Source organism: Macaca fascicularis, chromosome 11, assembly GCF_037993035.2.
Source record: "Macaca fascicularis isolate 582-1 chromosome 11, T2T-MFA8v1.1".
Lineage (NCBI taxonomy): Eukaryota > Metazoa > Chordata > Mammalia > Primates > Cercopithecidae > Macaca > Macaca fascicularis.
Window position 1 is genome coordinate 14,958,515 of NC_088385.1, and position 16,964 is coordinate 14,975,478.

At 38.5% G+C, this 16,964-nt stretch overlaps 1 protein-coding gene and 1 pseudogene across 3 annotated transcripts in view; both read right to left on the reverse strand.

Moving 5' to 3' along the window:
- The window catches only part of LRP6 (LDL receptor related protein 6), a 149,181-nt gene that overhangs the window by 74,440 nt on the left and 57,777 nt on the right, over positions 1–16,964 (reverse strand). For all 3 annotated transcript variants that reach the window (XM_065523765.2, XM_045364761.3, XM_005570169.5), the window contains one exon: positions 7,265–7,462. In XM_065523765.2, coding sequence (XP_065379837.1) covers positions 7,265–7,462 — 198 coding nt within the window. The remainder of the gene's footprint in view (positions 1–7,264; positions 7,463–16,964) is intronic.
- LOC102143886 (mortality factor 4-like protein 1) lies at positions 3,406–4,933 on the reverse strand (annotated as a pseudogene).

Here is a 16,964-nt window from a genome sequence, read left to right on the forward strand (position 1 = left end):
TACATGGATTAATTTCCGGATTTTCTATTCTGTTCCATTGGTCTGTGTTTCTGTTTTTATGCCAGTACCATGCTGCTTTGGTTACTACAACTTTGTGGTATATTTTGAAGTCTGTTAGTATGATGTCTCCAGCTTTGTTCTTTTTGCTCAGGATTGCTTTGGGTATTCAGGGTCTTTTATGGTCCCATAGGATTTTTTTTTCTATTTCTGTGCAGAATGTCATTGGTATTTTCACACGGACTCCACTTAACCTGTAGGTTGCTTTGGGTAGTATGGTCATTTTAACAATAAGAATTATTCCAATCCATGAGCATGAAATGTCTTTCCATTTGTCTGTGTCCTCCTCAATTTCCTTCATCAGTGTTTTGTAACTTTCTCTGAAGAGGTCTTTCACCTCCTTGGTTAAATTTATTCCTAGGTATTTTATTAGTTTCTCACAGCTATTGTAAATGACACTGCCTTCTTAATTTCTTTTTCAGCTAGTTTGCTGTTTGTGTACAGAAATGCTACTGATCTTTTTGTGTTGATTTTGTATCCTGCAACTTTACCAAATTTATTGATCAGTTCTAAGAATTTTTTTTTTTTTTTTTGGTAGAGCATTCAAGGCTCTTTTCCTGTCTGTCTTTTCCTTACAATCTCTCTGTTAAAGTACCTAAGATATTTCATTTATATGTCCAGATCTGCTGATGTACTCTCATGGTGCAGTTCAATGTTTCTCTGTTCTCTGTATTTCCTACAAATGGCCAGCTGATATATGGAGCCTTGACCAGACTCATGTTGAATAGATTCCTTTGACAAAATAGTAGGTAGTAGTATGTTCTTACACCAAAAAGCAAATAATGTCTGTTCTTTTCCTTCTTGTGATGTTAGTAGCCATCGACGCTCACTGCCTAGACCCATTCATTCACCAAAGTTATAAAATGGTGGTACTGCAATTCTGTCATTTCTTTTTCATTTATCAATTGAAATAGCTCTCTCATATCTACTACTTTGTTAGCCAGAGGTACACTCACATAGGAAAAGCAGGATAAATTGCTTCTTTCTTGTATTTATCAATATTCAAGGCAATAAATTTGTTCCTATCATGCTCTAATCTAAGAGTAACCAATTCCTTTTTAAAATATCATTAGGAACTCAAGAATTTAAACACACTTCACAGGTTTCTACCAATCTCTGGCCGGTGGGAGTTCTGCAGTCATTTCTCCAGTCTTTCTGAAACGAACCTAAATAGTCTTTTGACAGCCTCCTTACTATCTGTTATGACAATGTTCCAGCTCAGCATGTACATTTCTTGCCCAAAACCTAGAATCAACAATTTTGCCAGAAAGGCTTGGTTTCTTTTAAGGTGGAATGGTTTTTCCCAACACCACAATCTGGGTGCTACAGAAGTTCACTGCTCACAGCACTGTAAATGTTCAACTGCTACTCAATTGGTCATTTTTGATCTAGTCCTCTTCAGTGTTCATAGTCAGGAAACGAACCAACACAGTTGGGTAGATGTATTTTTGAAAGATAAAATACCTAGTAAGTGCATACTAGTAAGTAACTTTCCATTAAAATATGGAATTATCAGTTTGACTTAACCTCTGCAGTATTACATCTATACTTCCTCTCTTGCACACAAGAATCTAGCATACGCAGGAGCAATATAATATGTCCTAATACTCACTTACTTGATGCAACAATATAAAGCTTCAGAATAATGATATTTATTATGACCACACCAATGTAGTTACTATAAGAATTAAATTTATGGCCAGACATGGTGGCTCCCACCTGTAATCCCAACACTGGTAGGCCGAGGCAGGCGGATCACTTGAGTCCAAGAGTTCGAGACCAGCTGGGCAACACAGTAAAACCCCGTCTCTACTAAAAATACAAAAAAATTAGTCAGGTCTGGTGGTGTGCATCTGTAGTCCCAGTACATTGGGAGGCTCAGGTGGGAGGATAGCTTGTGCCAAAGAGGCAGAGGTTGCAGCGAACAGATTCTGCAACCTCTGCAGAATTCAAGCGATTCTCCTGCCGTAGCCTCCCGAGTAGCTGGGATTACAGGCACCCACCACCATGCTCGGCTAATTTTTGTTATTTTTAGTAGTGACGGGGTTTCACCATGTTGGCCAGGATGGTCTCAAACTCCTGACTTCAGGCAATCCACCCGTCTTGGCCTCCCAAAGTACTGGGATTACAGGCATGAGTCACCATGCCCAGTCACAAATCTTCTTGTAAGAAACTTTTTCTATAGTTGTTCATAGTTGTTCTATTCCCTTGCTCTGCTTTGCTTTCTAAAGAGTCTTATTATCTGTGTGTTGTTTCTTCTTTGCCTATCTTCAATATTTATCATTTTCTCTCAAATCATCTTTTGTCTTTCTGTACTTCTTTTCGGTCTTTAAATTTTTCCTTCTTTTCAACCTCTATTTAAAGGTTGTTTGGTTTATTCAACCTAGTGTCCCTTCTAGTTTTCTTTTCTGAAGCGATTTTTAAAATTATTTCTTAAGTTCTATCATTTCATTTCCGAATTTTTCTTTTTTTTTTTTTAGACAGAGTTTTGCTCTCATTGCCCAGGTTGGAGTGCAATGGCATGATCTTGGCTCACTGCAACCTCTGCCTCCCAGATTCAAGCAATTCTACTGCCTCAGCCTCCCGAGTAGTTGTGATTACAGGCATGTGTCACGACGTCCAGCAAATTTTTGTATTTTTAATGGAGACGGGGTTTCACCATGTTGGCCAGGCTGGTCTCAAACTCCTGACCTCAGGTATCCACCTGCCTTGGTCTTCCAAAGTGCTGGCATTATAAGTGTGAGTCATTTCTGAATTTTTCTAATCTTATGTTGTCCTTTTACATGTCATATTGGTTTCTCAATGACTTTTGACTCATTTATTTATTTGAAATTTAAAGAAAAAATTTATTGAAGATTTGAAAAATAATTCCTAAAAGACTGACTTTTTCAGAAAACTAGCTACATAATGCATCGCATCTACCATGTTAAAATGTGCACTAGACACAAATACAAAAACCATGCAACAAGACACCACCATTCTTCAACAATTTGAGCAAAGTTAAATGCCTAAGGAACAACATGGATGACTTGCAAAGAATGGGCTATTTAAGAACCATAACAAAAAGGAGCACACATGGATGAGTGTGTTCAGTTATATACACTGAATTGAACCTTTGGCACTAGGAATCACAGCATTTTGTCATACGGCATGAACACATATTATAAAAGTACGTAGGGTCAAAGGAACAGGACCACCAGCATTCAAAGGCAACTCTGTCAACTAGGCAATAAAACACTCTATAGCATGTGCCTCTGTTGTCCATTGTTGAATACACTGGCAGCAACTTTGAAGTGAAAAAAAAGGTAAGATAGGAAAAAAGGAGCTATTACTCCTTTAATTTTCTGTTTAAAATTAAACAGAAAAACATCAATTGTTGTACAATAACATCTTCAAAGTACATCCTTTGTACAACAGAAAGACTAAGAACAAAAATATGTTTACAGAGATCCAAACATGAGTGAGAGTGCCTCTCACACAGCTTTCTGACGGTTCTCTGGGGGAGCCATTCATAATTGCTGGGCACTAAAACATGTTGCAGAATTCTTTGCCAGGTACTTTAGGAAACTGTGAAGATAATTCAGTAATAAAACAAGGCTCTGCCAGGCACAGTGGCTCATGCCTGTAATCCCAGCACTCGGGAAGCTGAAGTGGGTGGATCATGACGTCAGGAGTTCGAGCCAGCCTGACCAACACGGTGAAACCCCATCGCTACTAAAAATACAAAAATTAGATGGGCGTGGTGGTGCGCACCTGCAATCTCAGCTACTCGGGAGGCTGAGTCAGGAGAATCGCTTGAACCGGGGAGGCAGAGGTTGCAATGAGTTGAGATCATGCCACTGCACTCCCACTTGGGCAACAGCGCGAGACTCTATCTCAAAAAAAAAAAAAAAAAAAAAAAAACCACAAGGTTCTTCTCATCCAGAGGTGTATAGGCCAACATTGCTTTAATTTGTACATCAATAGATGTGGTGCTCCATAAACCTGGGACATGAGTACATGAGGGTGATCTGCAAGAATTTCAGCATACTGTGGTCTGTCAAATTTGGAGAGTAGCTGGGTAGCCAACATTACATTGAATTATTCTTCTATCCCTGCCACAACTTCATTAACAGCATACTCATTATCTGTTTTTCCATGAGATTTTTTTGTAATTTGCATAATCCTGAAGAATGGAATCCACATTCTTCTTGGCAGAAAGATAAAAGAGATGTTTTTGTCTGGTAATTAAGTCCCAGTCATCAACAAGCCATGGTTTCAGGTCTTCAGGAATTTTCACTTTTTAGCTTCAACTCTGTTCATGAATGTGTCCTCATTTTCAAGAGTAGGATCTACCTGGGCCCTTTTCTTCCAAGGAGGCTGAGGCATCTCACTGGAACTGCCACCATCTCCATTTCCAGGTATTTTCTGTTTGTTCTTTTTTGTTTTCACTTCAACATTTTCTGTTGCAGACCAGATGTCTTCTTTCTTGGGGCAGTGCCTCTCAGCTCCCCCTCTGCATACCGCTCCTGATTGGCTTTTTGAAGTTCTGTTTCTGCAAATTGGTGTCCATGTATTTGAGTACTCTGCTCTCTGGAACCCATGCATCCCAATTTTTATTACAACCACTGTAATATATAAAGTATTTCACTTGTTTGTCCTTTATGGCAACCTTTACACATTTTGTTTCATAAAGCAGCAACCCATCAAAGCACAGCACTCGCTCACCCTTTTGGAACTCAGGGTTTGGGTCCTGCTTCCACTTCATTTGTAAGTGATTCGCAGCCTCCTCCTTCTCCAGCTCATTTTTATAATAGAGGTTTGATCTGTTGTGCGGTCATGTTTTTCTGGGGTGCTTTTATTTATAAGAGCTTTTGTTTTTTCCTTTATAATAACTTTAAATGGGATTTTACCTTGATACTTTTCTGTTTCTCTTGTCTATGTAAAATTAGTGTTCCTGAACTTTTAAAATAATGTAGAGTTCAAGGTAGTTTTTCTGATGTCAGAGAATTCATTCCTCCGTTGTTTTCACATAATGTTCAAAAACCTGGTAGCTTGCTTTCTGAGATCTACTAGCCATTGATCTTCCCAACCTTATCTGAACTTTCTCTTTCCTTCTCCTCCTGTTCTTCTCTATTCTATTGTCCCTATCCTGCTCAATTTGGATTATTCTGTCCTATTCAATTTTGTTTTAATCAGTATGGTGCTCTGTCCTGGATGAGCACTCTGGCAGGTTCATTTCAGTAGTTCCATTTTGAGAGTTCGCTGGGGCTAGACTACTCTAGCTTCTTCTGTCTTTACCATGGTCACACTGCACTTGCCTAATATTGGAGTGGGCAACCCTCCCACCCTCCCATTTCAGCTGCTGTTCTTAAAATAACCCACCATCTTGTCCAGCAAATAGTTGTGGCTATTTTGGCGTTCCCCTGCTTTCAAGTCTTATGAGATACCCTGTTAAATCTCCCTGCTTACTCTTGCATAGACAGTGATAACATGGAGGTCTTGTGGCTGTTGGTGATTTGCTCTTATCTAGTTGTACTTTCAAAAGCCTAAGGCTATAGTCAATTTTATCCATGTTTTTGGATTCACTACCTAGTTTCTGTTGGTGGTTTGCCCTTATCTAGTTTTATTTTCAAATGCCTAAGGCTGTGGTCAACTTTATCCATAGATTTGGATTTGCTATCTAGTTTCTGTAGGTTTTAGTTAAAAACAAAAACAAAAATACTATGACACGGTCACATCCATCTTCCTCGAATCCCCCTCACAGCCAGATTTGAGGTCAAAAACAGCAGTTGTTTCTATACTCATCATATACTTACTTTTTGACATTTAAATTTACTTTAAACCATATTGTTATATAGCATTTCACTCTTTTTTGAAAGAAGGCAAAAAAATACTCCAACTCCATGATTACAAAAAGTTTAACTGAATTCTCTAAATCTTTCCTGGTTTTCAGTACTTCTAAAAGTCCCTTATTCTTAGTTCAGATAATTGACACATGTTTACACAGTGAAAAAAATCCTTCGATCACCAAAACCTCTCATCTGGTGAGGTCTCAGATTGAGACCAAAAACCAAACTTATCATTAAAACACAAGAATCCAAATATAAAATGTCTTTAAAAATCTGAACATAATCTGAGAAGAAATTCCGTGTTTATGTATTATAGACTTTGTCTTCCTTGAACACTGAAATGTATAGTACATGCAGTAGGTTTTCTCCTTGTCCAGGGATGAGCAAACTACAGCCCACAGGCTCATTGTGCTTTACAAATAAAGTTTTACGCTGGGTGCTATGGCTGATGCCTATAATTCCAGCACTTTCAGAGGCCGAGGCCGGTGAATCACTTGGAGCTCAGGGATAAGACCAGCCTGGGCAACATGGTGACATGCCATCTTTACAAAAAATACAAAAATTAGCCCGATGTGATAGCGTGTGCCTATAGTCTCAGCTACTCGGGAGGCTGAGGCAGGAAGATCGCTTGAGCCCAGGAGACAGAGGTTGCAGTGAGCTGAGATCACGCTACTGCATTCCAGCCTGGATGACAGGGCGAGACTGTCTAAAATAAATACGTAAATAGATAAATAAAGTTTTGCTGGGACACAGTCATGCCTATTCCCGTATGCATTACTATAGCTGCTTTTAAACTACAGTAGCAGAAGTAGCTGAACCAGAGATCATAAGCCTAAAATATTTACTATCTGAGCCTTTACAGAAAATGTTGGCCAAACCCCATCCTAGTAAAGAGATTTATCAAAGTTCCATTAGCAGGACTTGGGGGCTTTACCGGTCATTTTGCGTGGGACACTCTTTGTTGTACTGATGCCCAGCATACTGCAGGATGTTTAGCAACCTTGGACCTTCCCCTAACACCAGAACTAAAATACTAGTAGTACTCCCAGTCCTTGGGTTAAACAAAATTCTCCACACATTTCCAAACAAAGGGAGTAAAGATGCTACCCCTGGTGGAGAACCACTGAAGAACTAAATTAGCTCAGAGTAAGGAAAGAGGAAATACAGCCTGCAAATTCTAAATGCTGTCAAGATGGATGATAAATGTAATTACTTTTAAAGCACTTTTAAAGAGCTAACTAAAAGACTATTCTTCTTCCCCTCTGGCACTTAATCAAAAATAAACATATTTCTTAATAAAATTAGACTTTGTACTTTTAATATATTAAGGTTTCATGGAGTTTTCTTAAAAGTTTTTTTTAATCTTATAATCTTACCGATTTGTTCCATCCAGATTTGATTTGTGGATGAAATTAAGTTTTGCATCTGCCCAATAAAGCTTTTGTTCTTCATAATCCAAAGTCAGTCCATTTGGCCAGTAAATTTCACTGTTTATTATAATGAAGCGACTTGAACCATCCATTCCAGCACGTTCTATCTTTGGCACTTCTCCCCAGTCTGTCCAGTACATGAACCTAAAAATCATAAAAATAATTAAAGCCATGACAGAGCAGATATCAATCAAATACTCTGTAATTATTACTATTAAAGAAAGCTCAGACCGTGCGCGGTGGCTCACACCTGTAATCCCAGCACTCTGGGAGGCCGAGGCAGGCAGATCATGAAGTCAAGAGATCGAGACCATCCTGGCCAACAGGGTGAAGCCCCATCTCTACTAAAAATACAAAAACTAGCTGGGCATGGTGGTGGTATGTGCCTGTAGTCCCAGCTACTCAGGAGGCTGAGGCAGAAGAATTGGCTGAACCTGGGAGGCAGAGGTTGCAGTGAGCTGAGATCGTGCTACTGCACTCCAGCCTGGAAACACAGCAAGTCTCCGTTTCCAAAAAAAAAAAAAAAAACCACCTCATTTCAGGGACACTAAAACTAAAACTCTTAGAAATTGTATTTTGAAATTCTAACATCTACCATTTGCACCCTGGTAATATCTGATTCAGACAAGTATCATCAAGGATCCAAAAACCACTGAATCAAAATGAATTGGTAAAAAGGATATTTACACCATTTCAATGTATCTCCCCACAGATTACTTGTTAACAACAAAGAAGAAAGATATAACCTTAGAGAAAATAAACCCACTGGATACCACCTTAACTGAGTCATCTAAATTAACATCACCAATAAGAGAACAAACTGGCATTATACACCTCTTCATATGATACACCTTTACAGAACATATTGTCTTTTATATGGTCTCTCTTCCATATTATTCCTGCCCCCCAAAAATGCATACCCCAAAAAAAATTATGAGGAAACAGTGTGACTCAAGTTGAGAAACACTACAAAACAGTTGGCCTTTGACAACAGCAATGTCATAAAAGTCAAAAATAAATAAATAAATAAAAGGGTGAGGAACCAATATAGATTGGAGGAGAGCAAAGAGACATGATAACTACATCAAGTGTATGATCTTGAACTGATGAAGTAGGAAAAAGAAATGCTATGCAGACATCACTGGGGGGAAGAGGCAAAACTGATGTAGTATCAAATTACATAGTACTGTACTAATGTTAATTTCCTAAACATGCTAATTGTATTGTAGTTAGGATATAGAGGGGTTTGCTATACTACTTTTGCTTTTATTCCACCAGTTTAAAGATTTTTCAAAATAAAAAATGAAACACCTAATAGTCTCATTACAGAAAAAGAAACTTTTCTTTGATGCAAAAGAAAAACTCTCTTGGGCTGGGCGTGGTGGCTCATGCCTGTAATCCCAGCACTTTGGGAGGTCGAGGCACCTGTAATCCAAGCACTTTGGGAGGTCGAGGCGCCTGTATTCCCAGCACTTTAGGAGGGTCGAGGCACCTGTAATCCCAGCACTTTGGGAAGCTGAGTCAGGCGGATCACCTGAGGTCAGGAGTTCGAGACCAGCCCGGCCAACATGATGAAACCCCATGTCTACTAAAGATACAAAAAAAAAAAAAAAAAAGTTAGCCGAGAGTGGTAGTGGGCGCCTGTTATCCCAGCTACTAGGGAGGCTGAGGCAGGAGAATTGCTTGAACCTGAGAGGCAGAGGTTGCAGTGAGCCGAGATCGCACCATTGTACTCTAGCCTGGACGACAAGAATGAAATTCCGTCTCAAAAAAGGAAAAAAGAAAAAAAAAATAGAAAAACTCTTAATTTATAAGTGTTATACTTCACTTAAAAGCATATTTTCAAAAGTTAATGAGAGGCCAGGAGTGGTGGCTCACACTTGTAATCTTAGCACTTTGGGAGGCCGAGACGGGTGGATCACTTCAGGTTAGGAGTTCAAGACTAGCCTGGTCAACATGGTAAAACCCCATCCCTACTAAAAATACAAAAATTAGTCAGGTGTAGTGGCAGGTGCCTATAATCCCAGTTACTCAGGAGGCTGAGGCAGGAGAATCACTTGAATCCAGGAGGCCGAGGTTGCAGTGAGCTGAGACTGTATGCCACTGCACTCCAGCCTAGGCAACAGAACAAGACTCTGTCTCCAAAAAAAAAAAAAGAGTAATGAAGGTGCTATGAAACAGATCAGGCACTTAATAAATGTGTTGAAACCCAAATGAAATTCAGGTATAAGTTTTACTCAAATAATTGGTGGAATGGTAACACTGAAATGAATCTACTTATGCATATTGGTATCTCCACTATTTTATATGAACTGCTTACTCAAAGGAATGATGAGGAGAATATCATGTAGGGGAATAAATACACCTTCTAGATACAAGGCACTGTGCTAATGGCTTTACTTACATTATCTTACTTAAACCTTAAGCAACCTTACAAAATATTATTTGTTCATCACCACATTTTGATGAGAAAACTGAGGAATGTAAGCACGTCACTCCAAGTCACATTGCTAACAAATGAAGAACAGAGATTCAAACCTACATCTCTTAAATTCTAAAGTCAATGTGTATGTCATATGTCAGAGCCTTGATTTTTAAGGAAGAGAAAACAAAATGCTCCCTAGATTGGGGACAGTAGTTGGACACTATCCAGAATGAGCAGTATGGACTAGATTAATACAGGATATAACTGTGGCCATGAGCTGTGTAACAATGTGGTCAACAACAGACTATCTATAAAATGGTGGTCCTATAAACTACAATACTGTATTGTTACTATACCTTTTCTATGTTTAGATACACAAATACTTACCATGGTGTTATGACCGCCACCACGCTCAGTATAGTAGCATGCTGTACAGGTTCGTAGCTTAGCAGCAATAAGCTATCTTATATAGCCTAGGTGTATAGTAGGCTGTACCATCTGGTTTGTGTAACACATGATGTTCACACAATGACGAAATCACTCAACATTTCTCAGAACATGTCCCTACTGTTAAGCAACACATGACTATATATAGGAAAGTAGACCAGACCACATCAGAATTTTTCATTTTGGCCGGGCGCAGTGGCTCACGCCTGTAATCCTAGCACTTTGGAAGGCCGAGGCGGGCAGATCACGAGGTCAGGAGATCAAGACCATCCTGGCTAACATGGTGAAACCCTGTCTCTATAAAAAAATACAAAAAAATTAGCCAGACGTGGTGGCGGGCGCCTGTAGTCCCAGCTACTGGGGAGGCTGAGGCAGAAGAATGACGTGAACCCGTGACGCAGAGATTGCGCCACTGCATTCCAGCCTGGGTGACAGAGCGAGACTCCATCTCGGAAAAAAAAAAAAAAAAGAATTTTTCATTTTTATTCTGAGAACAACATGAAGGCACTTCGAGACTTTTAAAATTAAAGGTGATGGCCAGGTACGGTGACTCATGCTGTAAATCCTAGCACTTTGGAAGGCCAAGGCAGGAGAATTGTCTGAGTCCAGGAGTTCAAGAACAGCCTGGGCAACACAGCAAGATGCTGTCTCTAATTTTTAAAATGAAAAAATCATAATAAAATAAAATTGGAGGTGAAATGACTGGTTTGTGTTTTCAGGAGGGAGAAAAAAATGTCTGCGGTTTGGGAAAAAACTAGAGGAAAACTAAAAGAATCCTAAGGCCAGGTCTTCCAAATAGGCTCTGTGAGTTGAGCAAATTCTCTCCCCGAAGCCATGAAGAAAAGACAAGATTGTCAAAACTAACCACCAAAGCCTCCAAAAACTGATCAAAGGTCATACAACAAAATGAGAAGCATTTATTCAAGAAAAATACACTGCATCTCACTAAGAACTGTGGTATTTTAGCTAGGGGCTACTCCTATCCCGATCTATACCGCCAGGTTTGTGGCATAAACATTCTACTGTGGGCAAACATGGCAGGCCATAAACAGTGGTAGCTACCTTCTCAGGCAAGATGGGACTGACCTTATTTTGAACAAGGCATGGAAAAATCTGTACCCAGGAATGTTATTAAAAGCAAGAGTGGGCTGGGTGCAGTGGCTCATGCCTGTAATCCCAGCACTTTGGGAGGCCGAGGCAGGCAGATCACGAGGTCAAGAGGTCGAGACCGTCCTGGCCAACATGGTGAAACCCTGTCTCTATTAAAAATACAAAAATTAGCTGGGCATGGTGGTGTGCACCTGTAGTCCCAGCTACTCGGGAGGCTGAGGCAGAAGAATCGCTTGAACCTGGGAGGCGGAGGATGCAGTGAGTCAAGATTGCACCACATAACTCCAGCGACAGAATGACATTCTGTCAAAAAAAAATAAAATAATAATAATAATGTTTTCAGTGGCAGGCATCAGGAGGGCCATTATCTAAGTGGTAAGTGACTCTGGTGGGGGCAAGCAACAAAATAGCAAACTAGCCAGAAATCTAACAGGAAGATCCTAGGAAAAAGGCTGCCAATAAGAGCCTTAAGTCGATATTCACTCTTGGTAGTCAGGAAGGCTGTGTGCATGTATAAGACTACACCAGAAAGAACATTTGCAAGCTAGTTTCTGACTGAATATGGGTCAAATTTGAAATTGTCTAAAATTTTAAGACATTCTCCAAACCATAAACAGGTCCACAGGAAAATGGGGGAACACTAACTTGCTGGTGTTTAGGAACAACCTTTAAGCAATCATTAGCTGACCACTAAGATAAGAGTGACACAGAGGCAATCCCTAGAAAGCCAGGCATAAGAAATATTTTAAAAGGAAAACAGACAACAGAATTAATTCAGGAAAGTCATTAAACAAACACACACAACAATGGCAACAAGCCCAAGGAGGGGTCAGAATCCACAATCCATATTAACTATAATATATTCATACAATGGAATACTATTCAGCAACATAAAAGAACTACTTGTCAATGACAAGGATGACTTTTTAAAATTATGTTGAACAAAAGAAACCACACATAAAAGAGTACCTACTATGTGATCCCATTATATGAAGCTATAGACGTAAAATCACAAAAACTAATCTATGGTGATAAAAACCAGATTCACAGTTACTGGGGAGTAAGAGATTGACTGTAAAGGGGCTTAAGGCACCTTCTGAAGTGGAGGGATGAATGTTTGTCTTAGGTATATTTATCAAAGTCCATTAAACAGTCAACAAAAAATATATTAATTTTTTCCATGTAAATTCTAACTCAGTAAAGTTGCTTAAAATATGAATAAGAAACATAGGCTATTTTTAAAAGTTAATTCAAAGGTAACTTTTCTTAGAAACCTTTCCCAGCTTACTAAGGCAAAGTTATTCCCTCTTATGAGCTCTTGGCATGTTTTGTTTTACTATAGGACTTAATCAGAGTTTGTAGATAAATTATAAAGAACTCAAAGGTAAAGACTAGGTGTTATACCACATCACAATGACTGGCACATTGCACGTATTTTTTTTTTTAAATAAAGATGAATCCAGACCTTGTGCTTTCCATTTTCAATTTCTCCTCTCACCCCCAATTCAATGCACACTGAAATGGGTAAGACACATGAGATGCTACAAGAAAAGAAAGGAAGTATAAAAGGTTAATAACCTAAGCATAGCAACAGCCAGAAACAGTGAAATGGTTTTGTGTGCATGTCTATTACATGAACTAGATTTCTCCTCAGGATATCTTTAACGCACAAATCAATTGATATCTCCATCTTGATAGAGTAATATAGTTAAAAACAAGTCCACAGCACAATTCATTAGCCCCCTCTCATCTTCTCTCTATTAATACATAAAATGAAAACTACCAGTATCTTTAAACAAACAAGTGTAGAAAAGAAGTTATTTTCACTGCAGTATCTACTAACCTATACTCTGCATTGTGTGTGCAAAATGCATATACTTGAGATTACGTGATACGAAGTTTGAAATGTTGCCATCGCAGGCTGGGATGACCAGAAGCAATTTGCACACTATAAAGATGGAAAATGCAATAAGAACTATTGTCTTTTTTGTATAATATAATTTAGGTAGGTTTCCTAACTGTAACTAATCTAAGCATTTAACTTTGTAACTCGGTGTCTAATTCATAGTGAAATAAAATGTTACAAATGAGTGAGTCAGCCTAACAAGATTTTAGTAATGAATAAAAGTATTTGCATGCTACTATGTACCAAAGCTAATGGATAATCCCTTCATTATTCAACCCTAAAAAATAAATCAAGTCATGTTTTTTCAAGGATAAGACCCAGATAAAGATTCCAACTACAATAAGTGAAACGAAGGCATTTGTCAGATGAGAACTTGATAATTTAGCATTTTAAAACAGATTACAGATGTGCCTTCATTTGCGCAAATATTTAAAATATAAAGGAATAAATTTCATCTATAAATATTAAACATTTTCATTATTTGATTAACTTTTAAGTTAAAAAGCTCATTACAAATATAACCAAGAAAGTGATTAGGACACAGAAAATCTTTTAAAAAGTATTTTTTAAGTTACCAAGATACTATTCAATTTTCTTAAGGTTTTGAACACCTATTAAAGTGGTGAGCACCTATTAGGAGCTAAGCACCATGCCTGATATAGGGAATATGAAAATAAGCAAGGCAAAACTATTGCCCTTACAAAATTTGCAATGTAGACAAGGAGTGGCAAGTATATTGAGGAAGGTATAAACAGGAGGCTCTGAGAGTACAGAGAAGTGACACTCAATCAAGTCAGTGAATGTAAGAGTTGTCAGTAAAACATACCAGAGAAAGTATTTTACTTAGGCAGTTGCCAAAATAGGAAATAGCGTTCCAGGAAGAGGACATGGCATATGAAGTCATGATATATTCAATAAACAGCAAGAAGATCAATAGAGCTGCAGCACACTGTGAGGTACGCTGGCAATGAAAGAAATTCTACGTGTATTATTTCACTATACTAAGAAACTTGGACTCCAGTGACAATAACATTGAGGGACTGGCTAGAGGAAGAAGAAACGAGAAAAAGCCAGAAAACTGAAATATTCCAAATAAGAACTAATGAAGTCAACAAAAGTTGAGGACTGGATCAACATGAAAGAAGAACGAGAGCATACTATGATGGCTCCCAAATTTGCAAATGTGAATGCGTGTGTATTGGTCTCATTCAACATAACATGGAATTAGATGTGATTTGGGATAGCAAGATGATGAGTTCAAATAAGGATGAATTGAAGTATCCTCACCTCACTGTTTTTCCTTCTGTATCCAGACCACCAGTCAATAGAATAACAGAAAAATCAGTGTAAAAATAAGTGAAAGTTGGTCAGAAAAGGTAAATAAAGTAAAAAGGATAGTAACAGTCAAAGAAGTTGGTCTACAGTAACAGGGCAAAATAAATCACAATTAGGAGTTGCATATGAAACTAAGTCAATCCAACAGTGTTGAGCCGTGCTAATTCTAAGAACATTAATGTGACGTATGTAAGTAACTCTGAAAGGACCTATAAAAAGCCACAGGTCCTTAAAAACATTTTGTTGCCATCAAATTTATTTTGGGGGAAACTTCAAAAATCACATACATCATTAATCAAATTGAAAATGCAGCCAGTGAAAATAGTTCTGATTTTAATGTGAAAAAGAAAAGTGTCGTGTAAAATTCACACCCTTCCAGTTACTAATCCCTGAACTTGATTCCTGACCCCATGTTCCCATCTTACTCTGGTTAGATTAGGCTTTAAGTGAAGAGGAGTTTGAAGAATTTACGGATTTCTGCTTCCTAATAGAAGTGAAAAGAAAAAAAGAATTGTGAAGAAATCGGACATACTTCTACACTTCCCCTCTACTTGATCATGTGTTGGTATCATATTTTTAAAATAAGTAGAAATTGATAAAAGAGGATAGTGAAAGCATTCATGTTAGCAGGTTGGTTTCTGTGGTTGTTTTTACAGAGAACATAGAGTAAACAGATAAAAGAGTCTGGGCCAGGTGCAGTGGCTCACACCTGTAATCCCAGCACTTTGGGAGGCCGAGATGGGCGGATAATGAGGTCAGCAGTTTGAGACCAGCCTGGCCAACATGCTGAAACCCCAAACCCCATCTTGACTAAAAATACAAAACTTAGTTGGGCATGGTGGCAGGCACCTGTAATCCCAGCTACTCGAGAGGCTGAGGCAGGAGAATCGCTTGAACCTGGGACGTGGAGGTTGCAGTGAGCCAAGATCATGCCACTGCACTCCAGTCTGGGCAACAGACCAACACTCCATCTCCAAAAAAAGAGAGTCTGGAATGGAATTAGATACACATGGTTTGGGATGGTAAGATGATGAGTTCAAATATGGATGAACTAAAGCATCCTAACCTCACTGTTTTTCCTTCTGTATCCAGAGTAGGGATGGCTATGTTATCCCATGTTTTCACCTGTCCCTCAATAGAGATAATAATTCTACTTAATTACTTGCTTGTGACAGTATGCATCACCATGAAATTCTGAATGTATAAACTGGTTGCCCCGGAGAAAAGAAGAACCTCATGAACAGCCTTAAGCACCCAGTCTAGTCGATTAATTTTAAATAGTGGACATAATGCAAAGAATATATTTAATTCATAAATAATATCGGTAAACCATTACTAGAAGTTAAAGATTATAACCTGAAAGTGGGTAACAGATTATATCAATTTAATTCCCAATGATCATCAAAGAAAATGCTAACTCTAGTAATTTTTCAAAATTGCTGTTATACGTCTTTCCTCTTTCCAAAGAATCAAAGGTGACACATTTTGAGCCCCTCTAAGTTTAATAAAAATGAAATATTAACTGTCAGGAATGCCCCTCTTCAAGCACACTCTCTCCTCCGTGCTCCTGCACGTTGTTCTGATACTATGCTCCAGGTACAAACTACATCTCCATACATTTCAAATACAGTATTAGGACTGTGTATCCACATGTTTTCCATCACTCTAGATTCCAGGTCCTTGAGAACAAGAACCTTGTTTTATTTTTTCTTGCATCCCCTATCCTAAAACAATCTAGCATAATGCCAAGTACACAGTCAGCACTCAAATACTTCATAATGGTCTGTACTCACCTGCTCGTGGGACATCTTGTATCTGTCTTATTACCAAGGCCATACCCTTGAAAAATACAGGTAAAATTTCATTTTACTGATTACCATTATTATTCTGCTATGCTCCAGTTACGAGCTGCTTGCTTTTCTTTGAATGTGCAAAAGCATAAAGAGAGCCTGGCACATAATATTTCTACTAAAAATTATTACCCACTTCCACACCTTGTCCCTCTAGCCAACAACTGCTCAGCTAACAAGCAGCACCCTAAAATAGCGCCTCCCCACCGCCTCCCTGCCAAGTAAAAGTGAATACTCTCTCCTTTGTGTCCCCACCATACAGACGTCCACAGCAAAACTTACAAAGTTTTACTGGTTTATTTATGATTCTATATAATCAGTCTCTTCATATATTTTGCAACTAGTTTGTCTCAGAAGGTATACTAGAATATCCTGTCACTCAAATCTGGAAGCTATATATGCTTCACTTTTTCATTAAATGGTCTCATAGAGAGAATTTTTTTTTTTTTAGGTAAATTTTATTTCAGTCATGCTTTATGAGAACTTCAACTACCTTTCTAATAAACACATCAAAATTAGTTTCTGAGGAAAATTTTGTCCTTGACCTTGAGAATTCTTGATCTTGAGAATTAG